The following is a 20,866-nucleotide window of genomic DNA, read 5'->3' as shown; positions in this document are numbered from 1 at the left end:
TCAAACACATTACACAGAGTAGTGATACCTGACGTGAGGATGTGGACGGAAATCAGAAGAGGGAAGATGAGAAGCTATCTGAGTGATAAGAAAGCTTCTGAGGAGAAAACAGAGGAGACACTAAGTGCTGCAAGATATCATATTAAATCCTCTCCACCCTGTCACACACAGGATGGACCTTGGCAACGCCTTTAAAGTGCCCCATTTATTAAGGGCTCCATTTCTCTCCCTATCCCACCACTTCCATGCAGTGCCACCACTTCCATGCAGTGCACAGCCAGAAGCCATGTTCTTATCCTCAAACCCTTTCTGACTGCCTGATTTCCCTGGTGACTGTCCAAAGTAACCTTGGAGCAACAGTAACTGAACAGGACTGTCTCCAGGCAGCACAATTCCCTTTGACTCCTATACTGTGATGGCCAGTGCCCAGTGCAAGAGAAATAATACAGGACACTGTGGCAATGAGGAGGAAGCAGAAAACTACATGCACATATATGTCACTACAACTCATGGGGGGAGAAGTGCTGCTGGTTGATCTGCAGGAACATGACTGGGCAGTTTACTGGAGCTATCCCTCCTATATCCTAAAAGTAAATGCTGGCGAGTTGCAGCATTTTCACATACCAAGGCCTGCAACAATCAGCAGCAGCTTGAGCTAGGTCCCCATGTCCTTAGTAGCAGCTCTTACCTCTTTCTTATAGCACAATTGGTTGTACATGGCTGGTTTGGGAATCGTTTCAATCTTCACCTCCTGGGTAGATGTCCGATATGACGGATTACTGTAGGTTAGGTTCCCCAAGCCAGGGTCCGTGAACTTGGTCTTATTATGCCTAAAGGAAGGGAGCAGTCAGAAAAGACACAGGGTCCTACTGCCAGGATCCAAAGTTCCTGAGCGCTCAGCGAGTGGAAAGCTCAAGCTGTCTTCACTGTTCCTCAAAGCCAGAGGATATTGGTTTCATCAAGCTCTTCAGCTGCCGGTACTCTCTTTAGCTACCAGTGCAGCATGGCACTGCTATGCAACCACAAAAGCTATACTGGCAATAACTGGAGAGACTACCTTGCAGAAAGCACATGGCCTCACACATACTGAGTTACAAATACCTCACATCCCTGTCTGGAATTCCCAAGCTCTCTGCAGAAAATTTAGCCCATAAAGACCGAAATAAAAAAGCTCCAAGTCCAACAATTCAAAGAAACAAGACTCAAACCTTGCAAATAAAATCAAACACTGCTTCTAACAGGGAAAAAAAAGGGATTGTAAATCGCAATAAGGAAAGACTAATCTTCAGGAGCTTTCTTTTCCTGCAAGGCTACATTTTACCATGGTCCAGGAGAGGGGGAAGATCACTTACCTATATATAATTAAAGCGGCAATAAGCAGCAAAATAAACAAGATGCTGAGAAGGCCTCCAATAATGTAGCTAACGTGCAATCCTTCTCCTGAAAGTGAACAGCAAGGGTAAGTTACGCACTCTCCTTAAATTTCACAGGATAACCCTGACCTTAGTATAACACCTCTGATGGAAGTATGCAAAGTAAAAGGTCAATATACCAAGGTTTAGCAGCGGGTTTTGTTTGGCATCATATGAACACCCCCAGGAGGGGTAGGACCCTCAAACCGGAAACAGTGAGAAGACCTTGATAATGGGGTCAGATAAGGATGAGTTAAGACCTCCTTGCTGACAGATTACTCCTGCAGCAGGAAACAGTCACCCTTGTCAGCCATCTTCAATTTAACACAAAAGGGATGGTGGAGAAAGAGGAGCATTAATGGAAAGACTCCAATAGATGAAGTGAGTGAGAAAGGAAAACAGGGCATATTCTTCAGACAAAACAGTCATTTGGAAAAGTCCCCATGTAGGCTAATGAATGAGCACAGCTGATGTTCATCCTCAAGATGCCTTCTGAGCAGAGCAAAATGTATTTGAGGAATTCAAGTTTGAGTTTCAAACACTATGGAATGAAATGCCCTGGGCACATCTGGAAGAACAACACTAGTAGAGGAGAGTAAAGGAAAGAAACTCACCCACGGTTGCAAGCACTGCCTCATTGTCACGGGTACACAAGCCTCGCCTGGCATCTTTATCAGAGCAGCTGAATGACAGAAGGACACATTTAGTACCCTGATACTGAAATTAGTCAGGTTCTCTCTGGGTATCAGAACACAGGACTGGACAGGCTAGCACTGATTTTCCTTCCATTTCCAGCTCTATGAGGGGAACCCTCCTTTCTCTGCTCCACTATTCATCTGTGTCCAGAAGAGAGGACCTTATTTATGTGTATGTTTCAACAGAACAGAACACAAATTTCAGCATCAGTTCTCAGTTTTTTGAAGCAAAAATCAGAACTTTCTAAAGTCAACACAGAAAGATATTTTTGTCCTATACATCCTTCCCAATGGAGGAGGGGAAGTTTTGCCTTGAAAATAACTCTGCCACGTACTATAGAATATATTTTTTGCGAGACAATAGGAACAACAGGCTGTAGGGAATTAGTAGTTAAAAAAAAAAAATATATATATATATATATATATATATCAACTACCTGCACTGTAGCTTAAACATTAGAGCTGCAAAGGCCCAGTCCTGTCCCAAAAAAGCAATCCCCTTGTGGCCAGGGCAGAACCATTTCCTCAGATGTTTGGGTCATGTGTGAAATATTTGAGAGAATTAAAATTTTCAACAGACCCCTGTCTCTTCCTCCCAGAAATAAGTTCTTTAAATCAGGAGTTCAGAAATCAGTCAAATGAACAGCAGAAATTCAAGAGGATTTTAACACTTCTCACAGCACAGTGAGCCTAGAGACACATTTTAATGGAACGCAGAGAAAAGACCTCTGCACCTCTTGCCAACTCAGAGTTCTGCACTCTCTCTCTGTCAGAATGGTCTTCTCCATTATTTACGCAAAGTCTGGGGCTGGAATTGTCTCCTTTGGCCAGGGAGAAGTATGTTTGGACGACGACAGGCAGAGAGGATTTGCACGTTGCATCTTGTGCAATCTGTGGCTATCGCATCCCAGTTCCAAGAGAAAAAGAGCACTTACTTTCCTTCCACTGCTTCCAGAGATGTAAGAGGTTTGGTCGTTGAGGTAGTTACTCTGCCAGGCAGTGTCTGACTTCTCTCACTTACACTGGTAGTTTCCGGACCAGGGGGCACCACACCAGGAACTAAAACAACGCAGAGGAAAATAAGAACCACAAATTTGTGGGACAGATGAACAAGTCTGGTAAGCTACAGAGAGCTTCTGAAAAGGGGAAGCTTAGGAACCTACATCAGCAGCTTTCTCATCCCAAACCCAGCATCTCTGTAGAAAGCACAGGGGAAGATCCTGTTGCTCACAACTGCTTTACTTCCAGTATAAGACTCTGCCGAAGTTTTTGCACACTGGAGAGCTTCAGATGCTCTGGTTCCCATAGGCACATGTATCATCAACACATAAACAATGGCTGTGACTCACATACAGAAGCCACTACCCAAGTGAGACTCTCTTTGAACTCACCAGTGGAACAGGGCCGCCCATCTGGTTCATCAGGACATGCGCAGACAAAGTCAGAAGCTCTGGCAAAGCAGAGATGAGTGCAGCCTCCATTGTTCACTCCACAAGCATTAGTACCTGGAAGGAAAAAGCAAGTTTTACATCTGGAGCAGATTACTAAGTAGGAGCTCAGAACAAGAACCTTTTTTCCTGCTCAGCCAGAGATACTTCCTAGAAGTAGAGCAAGTTACTATGCCTTACAGTACGTCCCAACATCTGACTGCTAAGACAGTGATGACAGGAGCCAGACACCGGTAGGATTAAGGCAGTTTTGAAAGGAGTCAGTAGAGAGCAGCCTAGTCAACACAGCTGCAGCGATAGAAATAAGCTCACGTTTTTCTGTCTTAACGCAATGTCAGGTGAACTCAGAAAATGACACTTGCTGATCAAAGCTATAACACAACCCAGTCAATATGTACTTGGCTGAAACATCAGAGGGAGGCAAAGAAAGCGTCCAGAAAAACTGAGAGGAGATGCACTAACAATTTGAGGGATGCCAACCTCACTTAACGTCTACAGTAGCACAGTGGTTCTAGAGTTCTTGGCCTACAAGTAGCGATTGCTAGAATCAAGATTCTCCTGGTTACCTGTCTGTCTCTGAGGGGAAACCACAATGATATCCATCAATCCTTCAACATTGGCCAGGACCGTTTCCTTATTCCGCCCAGAGTACTTGTCCACTCGCTGGATAGATTTGGTTTGCCAGTCAGTCCAGTATATCCACCTATCCTGCTGCTCAGGGAATTAGCGAGGAGGACAAATCACAACTATTAGCATGTTTAGCCATACAGACACAGGACCCCCACCAAAAACATGTCCCAGTGACAGAAGGCTCCAAACAAAGGCCCTTCCAGTCCTTTATCTTCTCATCATAAAGATGACAACTGTCTACACCTCAGAGCAGTTCAGCCAAACCTCTTCTGTTAGCACCACTGGAGAGTAACATACCAGCCCCTCAGTCAACTCTGTTTCACCCAGACTACAATATTCCCCTGTCCCCAAGCTCCACTGCCCAAATTCAGCACAACTGGGAGAACAGTGGCAGGGGAAAAATCCTCTTACCTGTGTCAGAGCAAAGGGATGCGACACCTGGCTGACCAACACTTGGCGTAGCTTCCCATTGAGATCACAACTCTCTATGCGATCAAGATGTGCATCCACCCAGTAAATCCTGGAGGAAGAGGTAAAGAGAGAGGTGAGCTTCCACCTATACATTCCCTCTTCACTTTCTAGTCATTCGCTAGCCAAGATAGATCAGACCAAACAAAACACGTCAAGAAATCAAACTCAGGCAGCTTAAAAAAAAAAAAAAAATCATTGCATCTCTTAATCCCATACTGGATTCTCTCACTGACCTCCTGGTGTCATAATCCAAGGTCAATCCATTGGGCCATCCTAGGTCAGTGTTGATCAGGATTTTACGTTCAGAGCCATCCAAGTTTGCCCGTTCAATTTTAGCAATGTGACCCCAATCTGTCCAGAAGAGGTACCTGAAGAGAGAAAAGGCAAGTGCAAGAGGAAAAGGACATTTCATTCAGTCCATTGTAAGTTTTAATTAGGAATTAAACTGCCATATGCTTTAACTTCCAAAAAAAATATCATATGGTCTGCAGCTTACTTCTCCCAAACGTGTGCCCCAGCCTTCAAATCCACCGTCTGTCCAATCACCTCCCTCACTCAGCATTACCCCTTGCTGGTACCTGCAGATTCACACTGCACCTCCCTTCTTCCTCCCAGATGCCCCTCCTCAGGACTGCCTCTGCACAGCCCCTCTCCCTGCCCCTGCCAATATCCCACACTTACCCCTTCTTGGGAAAGACAGCAATGGCTCGGGGCTCATCCAGGCTGTTATTGATCAGCACCTTCCTAGAGCTTCCATCCAGTCTAGCTACTTCTATGGTATTGCGTCCTGTATCTGTCCAGTAGAGGTTCCTGGCGACCCAGTCCACTGCCAGGCCATCTGTCGTCTTCAGCCCCTGACCAATAACAGTCTCCATGTTGCTGCCATTCAGGTCAGACCGCCTGGACGGAAATCAAGTGACAAACGGCAGTGAGGAATAGGTTGCTCCTGGAAAGCCTTTACACCTCCATACAGGATGCCCATCAGCCACAGGGCCGGTTCATACTGCTACCTCCCTAATGCCTCCTTCCTCAGTCTCCAGCAGGTTAAACACACCTTCAGCACTTCGTTCAGTAACACACATGATACTGTGTGCTGCACACAGGGCTTGAGCAGTAGCGCGCTGCCAGCATTTCATGGTCTCCCCAACTTATTGGCACACTCCACAGCTCACTGTGGCACACCTAGCACGAGCGGCTGGGTAACCTGGGTGCTGGCCAAGCAGATGACTGGCACCTACCTGATGACATCAAGGAAAACATCTGTGTAGTAAATCTTGCCATCCACGCTATCGTAGTCCAGAGAAATTACGTTGTTCAGCTCAGGGACAGGTATGTGTACATCCGTGTGGTCGCTGGTGTCCAGCGAGATACGACGGATGGAGGCACGACTAGAGAAGAGTAGGTAGGTCTCTGGAGAAGAGTCACATGTCTGCTCATCTCTCTTCAGCTGGATGCCAGTGGGGCAGGCACAGGAGAAGCCAGTGGGGTGAGGCAAGCAAAGGTGGGAGCAGCCGCCATTACGAACTCCACATTTATTAAAGCCTTCAGAAGTAGGGAAAGGGTAGTTTGAGGATCTCTGTGGTCCTTGAGACCAAAGCTTTACTTTAAAAGGCTACACACATGCACAACTTGCTAGCAGCTGAATTTACCCTAACTGCAGCTTTGCTGAAAATCTACAGCCCTTCATTCAGAGCCTGCCTCCCTCCCCCTCCAAGATGCATTGTTGGCATGGGCACAATTGGGCAAGGAAGACAGGAAGGCACAGTGGAAGTGGGAGCATTAGGAGCAAAATCCTGACCTGTATTCCTTGCTAATCACAGTCTTCCCATGGAAAAAGGAACAGCCAAATGCTGAGAGAGTCACAGGACTGCAGTTTAGCTCTGTTATTGCTGCAAATGGGAATGCCGACAGTAAGATCCCACCCTGTGGGGAAGCAGCACGACAACACACCAGAGGCCAGGCTGACAAAGGAGCTTCTGTTTTAAGTTAGCTGCACACAGTGGTAAATAAACAAAGGCACCAGAGAAGCCTGCTGTAAGTGCTTGACATATTAGGGTCATATCTTAACTTCTGACTTTTTCTTTTTTTTTTTTTTTTTTTTTTTTAAATTGAAAAGCCAGTATACATTTCTTAAAAGGGGATGAGCCTAGAAGACAGGGGCAGGGAGGAAGGGGGAAAGGCCACGGAGATGTGACAGCTGAAGTACAGGTTGGCTTAAAGTTACATTTTCAAAGGTGATGAGGAGCCACAGAGGACACAGCATGGAGTTTTCTGTGGAAGATGATATTGGGGAAAAGAAAGGAAAGGAAAGGAAAGTTTCCACTGAAAGGAAACACAGCACACAGCAACAATTCACACTGACGAACAGGGAGACAAGATGAGGTTGTGTAGGTTCCCCAAAGAGTAGCATAAGGAGTCTAACTCTGGCACAGAATAGTTGGAGAGGGTGATATATTAAGAGCCGCTAAAGAAGTGAACAGGAAGATGAAGCCTGAAATAGTTGGGCAAAAAGTGACTAGGACTTGAAATAAGGTTTCTGTGATTAGCATGAAAGGAATGAGCGCCTTTTGGAGTTAAAAAAGGGGAAAGCATCCCATGCCATAAACAGGTCTAGAAGCAGCAGACTCCAAAGAAGCCTAACAGGGCATGACTCATTCAGTCCTCCTAAGATAGAGGCTCTACTGTGCCACTGTAGGCACAGCACTGTCAGTACAGGCTGTCAGCACTATCCAGCATAGGAAGTGCTTGGGGCGGGGAGCAGGGGGGTGTTAAAAGGCACACAGTAATAAAAAATAAATTCCAGAGCTACAGAACTGCGTAAACAGGGAGAAGTACAAAAATAGTTACACAAGAGGGAGGAAGAAAAGAAAAGCCGAGTTTGAAGCAGTGCTCTACTTCTATCACTCATGCTTTCCCAAAGCACCCTTTACAATGACAGCTCTTCAGAGCTCCCCTAGTTACCACAGTCACACACCACTGCTTCCGGAGCAGCCCAGCAACTCACCCAGGGGCCGTGCCCTATCAACAGCCTGAACGTCCATGAGGCCGGGCAGGTTTGCCCTCACCAAAATGACGTTGGCTCCCGTATCCTTGTCAGCCCTGTGAATGCTGCGAGTTTGCCAGTCAGTCCAGTAGATGTAAGAGTCCAGCAGAGTGAGGCCATAGGGATGTTGCACTGGGGACAGCAGGGTGCGGCGGTTTGCACCATTGAGATCTGCAGCCTCAATACGCTGGAGAAAAAAGCAAGTACATCAGCCCCACATGCAATGCTGTTAACAGCAATGCCTGCATCAAGCAAAAACCAGAGCCTAAGCAAACGATGTTACTCAAGCCTCCCTTCACACAGCTCAAGCGCTCAAAAAAGCTTATGTTCCCCTCATTCTTTTGACAGCCTGCTCAAAAGCTGCTAAACAGCCCTCCAGGCTATCAGAGCCCCAGCAATGAGCAATGCTAAGAACAGAATCAGACCTCAGTGTGTGCATCAGCCCAGAGCAGCTGGGACCCAGCCTTGTCCACTGCTAGTCCATTAGGCCAGCCCAGGTTGTTGCTGATCAGCACTACACGTCCTGAGCCATCCATCCCAGAGCGCTCCAGCTTGGCATTCTCACCCCAATCTGTCCAGTACATGTACCTGGGGAAAAACCAGCAAGCATTAAGGAAACAGCAGAGATCAGAAGTCCTCCTCCAATCCCTAAATAACCTCCTGACAACACTAACCCCATCTCGTGGTATAATGCTATTGCCCGTGGGCTGTCCAGGTTCTGCCAGACCAAGACTTTCCTCATGGAGCCATCCAGGTTGCCCACTTCAATCCTATTTGTTCCTGTATCTGTCCAATATATCTTCCTGCCAATAGCATCCACGGCCAGCCCATCTGTAGTCAAGAGACCTAAGCAAGCAGAAAAATAAAACGGTCACTTCTCACCCTTCCAACTTGGTCAAGAATCCCTGATATTTCCTTTATGCACCCCTCAGGCAGTAAGCCTTATGACTCTCCCCGCCCTGCCACCAAATTTAAGGAATCTTCCACCAGGAAACTCAGAGGATCTCTTTTCGCAGCTGCATGGAGGCAGGAGGCTCCCAGGCCAAAATACCTCTTACCTGTGGTGATGATGTCCTCATACTGGGAGCCATCAAGGGCAGCCCGGCTGATCTTCCGCAGTGTGCTGTCTGACCAGTAAACCTTTCCTGGATGGAAAAAGGAAGAGAAGCTAAAGAATCAGCAAAATCCTTAAAATCAGACCCAGGTTTTTAGGGGACAAGCATCAAGATTACTCTGACTACCAACTAAGCTGTTCAGTACAGAGATCTCGCAGTATAGGAATAACAGCACCACAAGACTATTCAACTAGAGTGATAAAACAGTACAAAAATCTCTTGTTCCAATCCTTCCCAAAAGTTCTCAGAGTGTTGGTTCTGGGTAGCTCTCTGCTATTCTAACAAGGCCAAAACCACGTAACACATTACCAGCTAGTAGTATAGAATCCCACATCTAATTTTGACACGTGTTTCAGAGAACAGTAATCTGATCATCTACTGTACTACACCCAGTGGGTTTACATCCAGCACAGCATCACATATTTCATATGAGCCATTTGACAGCCATTTGACTCAGCTTTATTGTTGTAACAGACTTCAGCAAGAGGCAAGCTTCCTTAAATCCAAGCTACACAGGAACCTGACGCAATATAGCGGGCAGCTTCTCCCACATAGCTGGCATTGTCTGCTTTTGCATAAAGACAGGACTGATGGGAAAGGAATATATGCAGCATCTACTAGGAAAAAAAAAAAAAAAAACTACCCAAGTTCACAACCTACAGTAAAATCTGGGCCTAGGTCTTTACTCAGACATCTAGGTATTAAAGTCACTCTTTGCCTTCACAACAGGCAGCTAGATACATCAGGAAGTTCAGACCTTCCTGAGGATCCACCCCAATTGCAATGGTGTTCTTCATAGTGACATTGACTGAGACAACAACATCTGCAAAGTAGGGAATATCCAGAGAGACCATCCGGATGTCAGTCCTTCTAGCAAAGATCAGAAAGCTGGTCATTCCTGCAGAGAGTTGAAGATAGACAGATATCAGCAAAGGACAAGTCCAGTCAACTACAGGCATCATTTACTGAACATTCTCGAGCTGACCTCCACTTCAGTGGAAAAGGGGACGTCTCAGACAGATCTCCACTAAGAACTTTACTGAGTGACATGGAACACATCCTTATTTCAAAGTTGGAAAGGAGTGCTCTCATGGAAAAGTTATTCTCGTTAACATGTGTGGGGGACAGGAGTTAGTAGAAGTCAGTTTTCCTCCTAAGATGAATAAGCAGACGTATCAAGGCCTGAAACCAAAAGCCCCCCAAAAAGAAGGTTGATGGGAGGAGCGTGTACAGACCTGTTAAGAGAGTATAGCACTTCCTAGATCAAAAGAGACTCTACCTCAATATTTTGGCAAAAGTATGGGGGGAAAAGTGACATCTAGTTAAGCCCACCATAATTTCAAGGAAAATTTCCTCTGCATCAATGCAGATACTCACAGGTTACTTCATAGTAGTTCCCACTCATATGAGAGGTGCAAGCATTAATGGGCTTTCCAAAGGGCATAGCAGATAAATGCACAATAGCAACTTTTCTCTAACAAAGCAGGAGCAGTAAGTAGCTGAGATCCAACTGCAATGAGGATCCTACAGAGGAGACTCACCAGGGGAGCAGGTCTTGCCATCAGACTGCAGGTTGATCCCAGTAGGGCAGGTACAGCTATAACCTTTTGGAAGAGGTGCCAGAAGGCACAGGTGACTGCAGCCTCCATTGTTAACTTCACATGCTGTGTGCACTATAGGAAAAGAGGAAGGAAAATCCATAAGCCTGTAGCACAGGCACAAATAATGAGTACAACAGCTACAGAAATGTATTCTAGGAGAACACTCTTAAAAACAAATGAGAGAGTAATTCTCCAGCTCACATATTCCACCTAGAGTCTTCAAGCTTTGAAGGCTGACAGACAGGCCAACTCCTTGCAGGAGAGTTGTGCCACACACCAGAGCCCAAGCAAGCTCTCAGCTCAGCATGGCTTGGGGCGAGCTCTGTACCTGGTGGCCTGTGCCGGTGGAAAACATGAATATCCATAAGGTTCTCCAGATTGTCTTGCAGCGTTTCCCGAGCCTGCCCAGTCCTTCTATCTGCACTCTGGATGCTTTTGGCCTGCCAGTCTGTCCAGTAGATTCTCTCGCCATAAAGAGTAAGTCCAAAGGGGTGAGGCAGATTGCTCCCAATCAGCACCTGGTCAGATTACCCCCAGCCCCCAAAAAAACATTACTAAGATGTCACTAAGGGCAATATGCTTCCCTTGCCCCCTCTTAACATCACAGGAACAGTCACAGCAAAAGGAGAGGGATGGGGACTGCATAAGCCCTCAAACAGAGGTTCCCTCATACATAGTTTGCAACTGAAGGGGCTCTCTTCTCTCCCAGTGAAAGCAGATGAGCATGCCTTGATTTGGGGATTTCACTTCCAACTGGAAAGAGAGGCAGGGGCCATAAGCACTCTTTGCTCTAGGACTCACACCTCTGGTTCCCAGGCTCCCTTGTCCAGGATGATTTCCTTACCTTCCTGCTGCTCCCATCCAGACTGGCATACTCAATGGTCTTCATGCCTGCGTCGGCCCAGTACAAGCGCTGTGACTCGTAGTCAATGGCCAAACCATTGGGCCACGTCAGGTTGGAGGAGATGATCACCAAGCGGTTTGAGGCATCCATACCAGCACGCTCAATCTTCGGGCTGGCTCCCCAGTCAGTCCAGTACATGAATCTGAACATAAGCCCAGAAAGAAGCGAATGACTACACTTCACTGCCCCTACAGTTAGGTAGTGTTACAGAGAAGCAAAACAGCCTGGTGCCTTCAGCAGCTAGCGGGAAGCAGCATCAGGCTAACACTGTATTTATGTCCAATCCTGGGTTCTTGTAGCACTCCTAAAACTACATACTAAAGTTCATATCCCCCCTACTGCCCACGTTCTGACCTAATTACAACATGGAGAAAAACGTTCAAGTATTTACCAGACATAATAATTAAGCAATTATTTCCCACTCTCCCACACTGGCCATTTATACTCTTGCAGCCCTAGTCCTCCAGTAATCCAGCCAAGGAAAGAATAGCACACTTCCATTCAAGACCCTCGATGCTTCTAAAGCAAGGGCTGGCAAGCTTGTGCCTATTCACCCTGATCTAGTTGCAGCTCTTCAAGTCCTGCAATTCAAAAGCAAAAGGCCTTTACTGAAGCCTTTACAGAAGTAACTTTCTGTTACTCTTCTCAGGTTTGCTTTCCATGGCACAGTTGACCCCTCAGTGCTCTCATTGACACAATATTCTGAAGTTAAGAGGCCACTAGCGTTAGAACTCACTTGACATCAGCACTAATTTACCAGGAGAAATTTCTCTGATCGAACTGTGGTTGAAAAGCAGAGAGCTTGAATAAGAATTCAACATACACGTGAAATAAAGATATAAATGATCTAGATAGACTCATTCTCAACATATTTACACCAGATCTTCAGTAACTAAATCCCCAGGATAAGCAAATGGAAAAACTGGCAAGCTCCTGCAAGAGCTACAGCTTAACAGGCAATTATCCCTGCTTATCTTGTTCCATCAGCATCCACAAGCAGGTTTCTCCTTTCAGACTTTGGCAGGAGGTAGAAAAAAAGCGCGAGAGAGAAAGGCAATTGTACAAAACAAAGAATCTGAACATCCTTAGACACATAAGAATTGCCATGTCATCCCAGAAAAAAGAATCTCTCACCCTCCAACAGGGTCCACCACGATATCTCTGGGTCTGTCGAGGTTCTCCCAGATCAGAACAGTCCTCATGGTCCCATCTGTGTTGGAGACCTCTATCCGATCTGTTCCTACAAAGATTGAGAGAGAGAACAAGAGAGAAATCACAGCCCTCTGGAAACACAAGAAATGAGGAAAAAGCATCCATACAGCAATGCATCTTCTCCCCCTTCCATCCTTCATCCTATCTGGAAGCCAGGTAAGAAACACGGATCAAAGTACCACCTTCCATGAGGTCTCTCATGTCAGCTCCCTGGTCACCACTGGTGCTGAGCTCTGTGTGGAGGAGGAACAGCACTCTGCCTGGCCCCCAAGGTATCTATGTAGGCATGAGAGAACAGCTAGAAAAGAATCACCTTCCTTTACAGCTCTCTAAACTATTACTCTCTGACAGGGAACATCCTCCACATTCTATCTACTGCACCCCAAGATACACTGTTGAAACATATATATACATACACCTGCAGCAAAAAGACAGTGGTCTTAGACTTTTAATACAAACCTTTCTGCAGGATTAGTATTGGGCATACTGCATAGAAAGAATTAAACAAAAGATTCCACATCAGCTCCCACTTGGTTAGAAACACATGAAATGAAACTTATTCTTTTGCCAGCCAGACACAGACAAATCTGGATGAGACAGAAATGGAATTACCCAGCTGTTACCGTATTTTCATGATTAGTGAGGAAGACTGAACCCTAGGTAAAGTGGAGGATTCCAGTACCTGCATCAGTCCAGTACAGCTTGTTGGTGACCCAGTCAATTGCCAGTCCAGCTGGACTTTCCAGGCTAGTGTCCACCACAACCTAAACAAGAACAAAAAGAAAAAGTCACAAAACAGACCTTAAAAAGAGAGCACTGAGCCCAAGGCACTACCTGTTCACCAACAACAAAACCTTCAAAAGGCAAAAGCCCATGCAGAAAAAAGGCCATATGAGAGAGAGAATTAGGGTCTTAGAGGTTCATTTCAGTCTTGCATTTAGAGTAACATCTATTTTCCAAGCCTGTTTAAACTGCAACTCCAAACCCTCAAACGCTGTTCCCCTCCCTGATGGCAATATTAGCCTAAAGGAAACATGCACAGAATAGTTCCAAGGAATGTGGCTCTTGTTCCAAGCGTGGTACATAGCAGAGGATTTAATACCTCTTCCTTTCAGATATTAGGACTATAACAAAGGAAGCACCCACAGCTTGCAAACCAGCATGCTTCACATCCCCGTTCAAGGTTTTTCCAGACAAGCAGGAATGGACAGCAAACGTACGTGCGAAGTGTTTAGTGATCTCAAGAGTTCTTCCGAGCCAGAGCTAGGCAAGCTAATGAACAACAAGTCACAACATGAACTGCGACTCCTTAGAAAGTCAGTTTATCCCAGTGGCTTCAAATTTGGTGCTCAAAGAGTCTCCTGGCTAGACGATCCCTGCACATACTTAGCACGGTACCTCTTGGCTTGATCCATCCCATTTAGCTCGGCTGATGGAGTCGGTGCTAACATCAGTCCAGTAGACATAATCATCTTTTGAGTCCCAATCCAGAGCCACAGCACTGCGCACATCAGCAAGGGGAATGACATCATCTGACAAGTCATCTGTGTCAAAGCTGATCCGACGGATGTCCATCCTTCGGGCAAAAAGCAGGAACTTGTCAAGACCTGATCAAAGGTCGAAAGGCCTTCTTTTAATTTCTCTAAGTTCAACAACACAGTGATAGACACAGACAATTCCCTGTTATATCCAAACCTCACTGCATACACCATCCCTCACTGGTAGGTCACAGCCCAGGATTTTATTTGTAGCAAAAAAATGGCACCTTATGGGAGAGGAGGGGAAGGGAGAACACAGCTGTTGGGAGCTGTCTCCTAGAGGTGCCTATGTCCTGGGAGGCGGGGGAGGAGGGAGTAAGCCAATACTCTTCAAAAGAATGGCACAGATCTCTCTCCAAATCAAAGAGCTGTGCCATCTTTTGAGAATCCAGGAGACAATCGGCCCAATTTTCCCATTCTGCCGCAAACAAACCAAGAGTAATTCTGGCAGTCAGTACGTCTGAATTTTTTAATTCATCATTGACACAGCTCCTATGTGAGGGCTACGTCCTATGTAAAGCTGTTTCTCCTACGGGAGCTTTAAGGAAACACTCACCTATGACAGGCAGCACAGCACCAATAGCAGCCCTGGATTAAGGGCTGAAGAGCAGAGCTTTTCTGCATCCCTACCCACCAAGCCCAGCAAGGGAGAAGGGGAATGCATCAAAAAGGTGAGGCGCCCTCCAAGCAGAGTCCCCAGTACTACCTCCGTTTCCCCCGTTGCATCCCCTTGAAAGCAACAGCTGTTGCTTACTCCCACTGCCAACCCTCTGCCACCCGCCAAACATCTGGGCATGCAGGCTGTAGTCCCACCTCACTTACTCTGGGCACAGGCATGGTTGCTGGTCTTGCGGAAGCCAGTGGGGCAGGCGCAGGTGTAATCCTTGCTGCTTGGCAGGCAGAGGTGAGTACAGCCCCCATTGTTGGCCCCACAACGGTTTCTCCCTGCTCAAGTAGCCAAAGACAAAAAACAACCACGCGTAAGGCAAAGAGTAAAGAAAATGAGGAAGTGTGCCAGCGAAGGCAGAAGGAAAGCTCTGTTACAGGTACCTGGCATGAACTTCCTCTTTGCCCATTACAGCGCCTGAGCCCCACATGAATCAGACAACTTAACTTGTTTACTCAGGAAAAATTATTTGAGAATAAAGGAAGGTATACATTAAAACACTAACTCCATTTGTAGGGGTCGATTTTGAAATAAAGCATTTAACTCAACTGACTTCCAGAGTGGATTACAGTACTTCAAAAGGAGTAGTGGAGGTGTCACTCATTATTTGTGCCTACTTACGATTTTTTTTTTTCCAAAATAGCTTGTGTAGACAAGCCACAGGTATTCCTTATTGAAAAGTATTCACTCTCAAAGTCAGCAGGGGGAGCTGTAGTAACATCCAGCACCAGATTACTGGTGCTGAAGGACCTACAATTGAGAGGCTGGATGAAGCAAGTTCTGCGGGAGCAAAGGACAGAAGTGATGGATGTCTCAGTGCTCTGGATTCAGCCTTGCTATCTCCCTGGCCAGCAGGCTGGATGGTAGCTGCGAGTCTTCCAGTGGTTCAGCTGGGTCTCTACCCTCTCTGCAGTTACCTGCTGGCTGGCGCTGAGGATGCAGTGTATGGATGTCCATAGGGAAGTGGAGTTTGTTGCGGATGATCTCCTGGTTCTTCCCCGTGAATTTGTTGGCGCTGTTGATGCTCTTGGTGTGCCAGTCCGTCCAGTACAGACTGTCCTCAAACACGGTGATAGCGAAGGGGTGCGGGAGCCCTGTAATAGAAGTCCATTACAGGGACATTTTAATCATGCACTACAGGAATCAGGCTTGCAAAGAGGCAAGGGAAAGCTCTTTCCACTGCCTCTTCGGCCTCAGCAGAGCCAACACAGTCAAATCCACCTTACGCCAACACAACGCACACTTCTCCTCTCCTGTCCACCAAATCTGGAAAGATAGTAAAGCTCATCCCTCAGCAAAGGCAGAATTCATCCCACAGTGGAAGAACAGGAGACTCGCATAGAAGCGGCAGCCACCTCCAGACAGGTGGCTCTGAAACATACTCCAAGCTACTGCCTGTTTTATTGCGCTACTGCCTTTTCTATTGCACTGAACTGGTCCAGTGCCTAGCCTGTTCTTACCTTGGCTAATAACAGCCTTCCTATTCTGCCCATCAAGGTCAGCCCTCTCAATGACATGATGTTTGGCATCCACCCAGTACATTCGATGCCCTGCATAGTCAATAGTCAGTCCGTTGGGCCAGAAGAGGTGCGTATCTGCAATGATGCGCCGATTGGAGCCATCCATGTTGGAATACTCAATGCGAGGAGTGTTGCCCCAGTCAGTCCAGTAGATAGTGCTGGAGGAGGCAGGGAGAAAAAGGCTAGGAAACTGATGCCCTACATACTGCACCAAGCAACGCTTCCTGTCCAGGGCAAAATAATATTACCCCTGTCCTTTGACCTTGAGACTGAGTTACAGCCATGGGAGACATGACAGCCAACAAGGCAACTGCCTTCAATTTCAGGCTGGTGAAACTTGAAGAGCCCAAAAGAGGATTCAGGATCCAAAGCCCCCCAGCGCCATCCAGGTCCCCAAACTGGTGACACCAAACAAAGGTTTGAGCCCAGAGGCAGCCCTTGTGACCAAAAACAGTCTTCATTGTTCACCCTGACTTTTTTGCACAGAGGGCTCACTCCCAAGTTCCCACTCACCCCTCCATAGGATGGAGGGCAATCGCTCGTGGCTTCTCCAGGTTCTGCCACAGCAGCACTTTCCTGTGAGTGCCATCCAAGTTTGCTACTTCAATCCGAGAGGTCCCAGAGTCTGTCCAGTATAATTTGTCATGGATCCAGTCAATAGCAAGTCCACCTATCTCCAGGGGAGAAATAAAAAGAGCATGAAAACAGGAGCAGGCTCTGCCTAGAAACAGTTCCCTTCCCCTCTCAGCCTCAAGAGAGGCCCAAGCTCAGTCTTTCTGTCTCTTCCCCCCGACAGCTGAGTTGAACTCCAGGGAGACACTGGTCTTGCACACATTTCATTCAACCCATTCCTTTGCTCAAGGAGATGATCTCCGTTTTGAACACCAGGTATCTACTTCTCCCCACTCACCCATCCCTGCTCTCATACCATCACCCGTTTCCAGGCCTTTGTGCCTTTTTTGCAGTGACGCACCTGGGCTCTCCAGGCCTGTGGAAACCACCTCTTCCACGTTGCTACCATTCAGGTTGGCCCTCATTATGCGGTCCAGAGTGACATCAGACCAGAAAACCAGCTCCTTGCTGTGGTGGAAGTCAAGGGCAATGGCATTTTCCAGGTTGTTCAGGAGCAGTGTATACTCCGAGCGATGAGGCAACACTTGTCGGATATCAATCCGATTGGCAAAAAGCAGCACTGGCTCCGGCCCTGACGACAAACACCAAGACAACGTCAGAATACTTTCACAGGGTCCTGCCTGCCATTCTCTCTCCTTCAAGTCCCAGGATACAGTTCCGCAGTACTGGCAGCAGGAAGTCAACTCCTAGGTGCCAAACATGTCAGAGAGAAGTTTTCATATCCCAAATACAGAGTCCCATCTCCGAGATGAGCGGTTTCAAAGCACTTGGTAAGCATTCACTCAGCAAGAACTGATCATTCCAGGTCCCACCTGAGCCCATCTCACCTCAGCCTCTGAAGCCATGCCACTAAGCAGGCATCTGGCAGTTAGACTGCAGTTTGCTTCTCCCATATCCAATTCCCATCCACACAAACCCACATGGCTCTACCACACCTTCTACACACTTTACTCTCAAGGCAAGACAAGACACAGTTTAAAGTCTGCTCAGCGGACGTTTCTGCTGGAGAAAAAGATTCCAAATCCTTTATGGGTTATATTAGGGAAGCTGAGGAGTCAAGTTAAATGCATGGATGCCCTTAAAAACACCAGCTGTCCATACAGCAGCCACTCACAGCATTCAGGACCAGTGATCAGCATCAAAGGTCAGACCAGAGCAAGGAGGTGTGATACTACCTGACTGACAAGAAGGCATCAGAGGTAGGATGCTGCTTCTATCCCAGCGCCTGAGTCACCAGGAATGACAAGGTAGTTAGTAAGGGTACAGAGAAGAAAAAAAAAGCTGGGGTTCTCCTGCTAGGGAGAAAAGGAAACAGCAAAGTGCCTCCCCATGGTCAAAAAAAACCCAAACCAAACCAAACCAAAAAATTTCGAAAGGCGTTTGCGGACAACCTGTGCAGATCTAATACAAACCTGGGTACTTCCTCTGCCTCACAGATTGGCTTGGTAAACAGAATAACGCTGCCAATGAAGCATTAGAAACCAAATTACGGGAACTGGACCAACACACACACGGACACAGACACACAGAAAGGCTGAATTCCTCTTTACCTAGAGCTTTGCAGCTGCGCTTGTCAGGTCGCAGCTCATAGCCTTGCTCACACCAGCACTGGAAGCCTCCTTCACTGTTGGTACAGCCTTGGCTGCAGTAACCCTCCTCTGCACATTCATTCACATCTGCATGTTGTGGACAACGGGACAAAGTTACTATTACATATAATCAACATGCCAGGAAACATGCCACTGATAGCTTTCTTCTGCTTTCATGATCCAATTTACACCCCATCATAGGCATTATTTCCAAACAAATCAAAGCAGCAGGGAGGAGGCTACTGCTCCAAAAACCCACCTTGGCACGATCGGCCATCTTCCAGAAGCCTGTAACCTGTGTGGCAGGTGCACTGTACCATCCCTCGTACCATCTGGCACTTCTGAGCACAGCCACCATTGTTGATATTGCAGTTTTCCTCCCCTGTTCGCGGACCTGTGACAGCAACGTGTGAAGATAACCAAGCTGAAACCACAAGGCAGCTGCTTGTGTCCTCAACTGTTAGGGCAGCAGTCGTCTCTCAGAACACGCTGAGCGAGAGAGCGGGCAGCAGAGGTGGTGATCGACTCTGCTTTGTCTCAGTCACAACACTCACTGGAAGCCCACAACGAAAGGGGATCTGCCCCGACCGAGACCTGAACAACAGAGCTTGGCACAGCACACTTTGGAATTCACTGTCTCTACAAACAAACTTCTACACCCAAGAGTGCAATTTTTCCCCATCGTTCCCTCTCTGCAGTCTATAATTGGCAAAACCACCACAGAAGTCATTTTCCTCAGTTTTCAATCCATACTCTCCCATTAATTCCATCTGGGTTTCCTTCCTTACACGTGGCCTTCAGCGACACCAGACTGATTCTGCCTCTGATTATGTTTAAGACTGGACTTGGAAGACTTACGGCAGTTTTGGTGTGGGCTCTCATCACTGCCATCTCCACAATCATTTGCACCATTGCACAGCTTTCTCTGGCCGATACAGCGTCCGTTCTCACACAGGAACTGGTCTGGGGCACACTGTGGGGTTCCTGCAGTAGAGGAAGGAAAAAGTAAGCACACAGGGCACCTGATGGAACAACTGTCAGGCTAAAGAAAAGGATACAGAACATTTCCCAAGATTTGTTACAATCGTTACATACAAGTGCAAACTGATGGTTCTCTTTCCTTGGATTCAGCCCATCTTGCACCCCTTACCGATCCTCTTACCTTTGTGCTGATTCAGAGGCCTGCAAACTCTCCTCCAGACTGAGCCTAACGTTGCTTTATCAGGAAGTTCAGCTATTTAGTTTCTCTCAGAATGACTGGAAGGTCCTGGCTTAATTCCCTTTGGTTCCAGATTCCACAACCCTCCTCAGCATGTCAGAGAGGAGCCAGTTTCTGACTTTAATCATCTGAGATGTCACCCCAGCATTGCTATGGATCTTAAACCTGCCTAGGAATGAGCGTCTTGTCCAATCCTAACTGCACTGTGACGGACTTGGAATGGGGTTTACAAGCATCCTTGAAATCTGAGCTCGGGGAACAGGATTTCACACATGAGCTGCACACTTCAACTTCTGCTGTTGGCAGGGAGACTCTACAGAGTATTCCTGTAAGTAAAGTAATGCTGTTTGTAGGAACTCTGCCAATCTAATTGTTTCTTCAGTGATAACTGCACTGTCCCGTTGCCTCTTATTTCTTGTACTTCCTAAGCTAACTCAGTTAGTGATTTCTAAATCATCATCCTCTAATAATTCTAGGAAGAATGCACAACAATACGTTTACCACCAAAAAAACAACTGGACGGGCAGAGCTGTACGGTAAAGGGCAGTTGTGAGACTAAGAGCAAGTACTAGTAAGAACCAACAGACACACCAACTGGAAACAAAAACAAATCACATGCAAATTCACTTCTCAGAGCACATAAGTGCTTTATATATGAAGGATTCTGAAACTTGAATCACATTTGTCATAATGAGCATTATAATCCTTACATGAGCTGATCTCCTACTGTCCTAGGAATCTTCTCACCATATGTGATAGAAAGATCGGAGGTGACACAGGTTTTGCTACAGACACTGATACAGTGCACTATTTCTCACCAGATGAGCCAGTACACATTCTGCTAGGACTGGAAACCCTCAGTTACCTTCTACCTGAATTTTTTTGAATTTCAGTGGCCCTGGAAGTTTGATTGGGCTTCTGGGCTGCAACTACTCCTTCAATGTTTGTTGTAGGTAGATAGATAACTAAGGTATCTAACAGGGTTATCTATCACCTTGCCTGTTAGTGCAAGTGCAATTGCTGTTTCCAGGATCAGTACCATCTCCTGCACACTAGCGCTCATGACAGCTGACGGATCTAGAGCAGCAGCTCTCAAACTACTACAAAATGTGCCTCTCCAGTCCCTCTGAGCTCATCTATCTTTGTGCAACAGTCACTCTCCACACATC

At 46.8% G+C, this 20,866-nt stretch overlaps 1 protein-coding gene across 3 annotated transcripts in view; it reads right to left on the bottom strand.

Annotated features, from left to right (window-relative positions):
• Positions 1 to 20,866, bottom strand: part of LRP4 (LDL receptor related protein 4) — an 84,872-nt gene that overhangs the window by 4,479 nt on the left and 59,527 nt on the right. Inside the window, exons 9-38 of one of the 3 annotated variants that reach the window (XM_068945742.1) lie at positions 19,337 to 19,462; positions 18,738 to 18,872; positions 18,440 to 18,565; positions 17,230 to 17,460; positions 16,770 to 16,926; positions 16,197 to 16,414; positions 15,654 to 15,830; positions 14,892 to 15,017; positions 13,930 to 14,138; positions 13,214 to 13,295; positions 12,454 to 12,559; positions 11,260 to 11,461; positions 10,744 to 10,933; positions 10,356 to 10,487; positions 9,572 to 9,712; positions 8,758 to 8,844; positions 8,374 to 8,545; positions 8,125 to 8,287; positions 7,661 to 7,886; positions 5,895 to 6,198; positions 5,338 to 5,556; positions 4,890 to 5,024; positions 4,597 to 4,705; positions 4,122 to 4,266; positions 3,499 to 3,612; positions 3,043 to 3,166; positions 2,027 to 2,094; positions 1,353 to 1,440; positions 689 to 830; positions 29 to 97 (exon numbers count right to left, since the gene is read on the bottom strand). In XM_068945742.1, coding sequence (XP_068801843.1) covers positions 53 to 97; positions 689 to 830; positions 1,353 to 1,440; positions 2,027 to 2,094; positions 3,043 to 3,166; positions 3,499 to 3,612; positions 4,122 to 4,266; positions 4,597 to 4,705; positions 4,890 to 5,024; positions 5,338 to 5,556; positions 5,895 to 6,198; positions 7,661 to 7,886; positions 8,125 to 8,287; positions 8,374 to 8,545; positions 8,758 to 8,844; positions 9,572 to 9,712; positions 10,356 to 10,487; positions 10,744 to 10,933; positions 11,260 to 11,461; positions 12,454 to 12,559; positions 13,214 to 13,295; positions 13,930 to 14,138; positions 14,892 to 15,017; positions 15,654 to 15,830; positions 16,197 to 16,414; positions 16,770 to 16,926; positions 17,230 to 17,460; positions 18,440 to 18,565; positions 18,738 to 18,872; positions 19,337 to 19,462 — 4,499 coding nt within the window. In that variant the 3' untranslated portion in view covers positions 29 to 52. The remainder of the gene's footprint in view (positions 1 to 28; positions 98 to 688; positions 831 to 1,352; positions 1,441 to 2,026; positions 2,095 to 3,042; positions 3,167 to 3,498; positions 3,613 to 4,121; positions 4,267 to 4,596; positions 4,706 to 4,889; positions 5,025 to 5,337; positions 5,557 to 5,894; positions 6,199 to 7,660; positions 7,887 to 8,124; positions 8,288 to 8,373; positions 8,546 to 8,757; positions 8,845 to 9,571; positions 9,713 to 10,355; positions 10,488 to 10,743; positions 10,934 to 11,259; positions 11,462 to 12,453; positions 12,560 to 13,213; positions 13,296 to 13,929; positions 14,139 to 14,891; positions 15,018 to 15,653; positions 15,831 to 16,196; positions 16,415 to 16,769; positions 16,927 to 17,229; positions 17,461 to 18,439; positions 18,566 to 18,737; positions 18,873 to 19,336; positions 19,463 to 20,866) is intronic. The other 2 variants (XM_068945739.1, XM_068945740.1) reach the window with 2 other exon arrangements.

Source organism: Struthio camelus, chromosome 5, assembly GCF_040807025.1.
Source record: "Struthio camelus isolate bStrCam1 chromosome 5, bStrCam1.hap1, whole genome shotgun sequence".
Lineage (NCBI taxonomy): Eukaryota > Metazoa > Chordata > Aves > Struthioniformes > Struthionidae > Struthio > Struthio camelus.
Note: the sequence above shows the minus strand (reverse complement) of the source record. Positions and strands in the feature narration are given on the sequence as shown.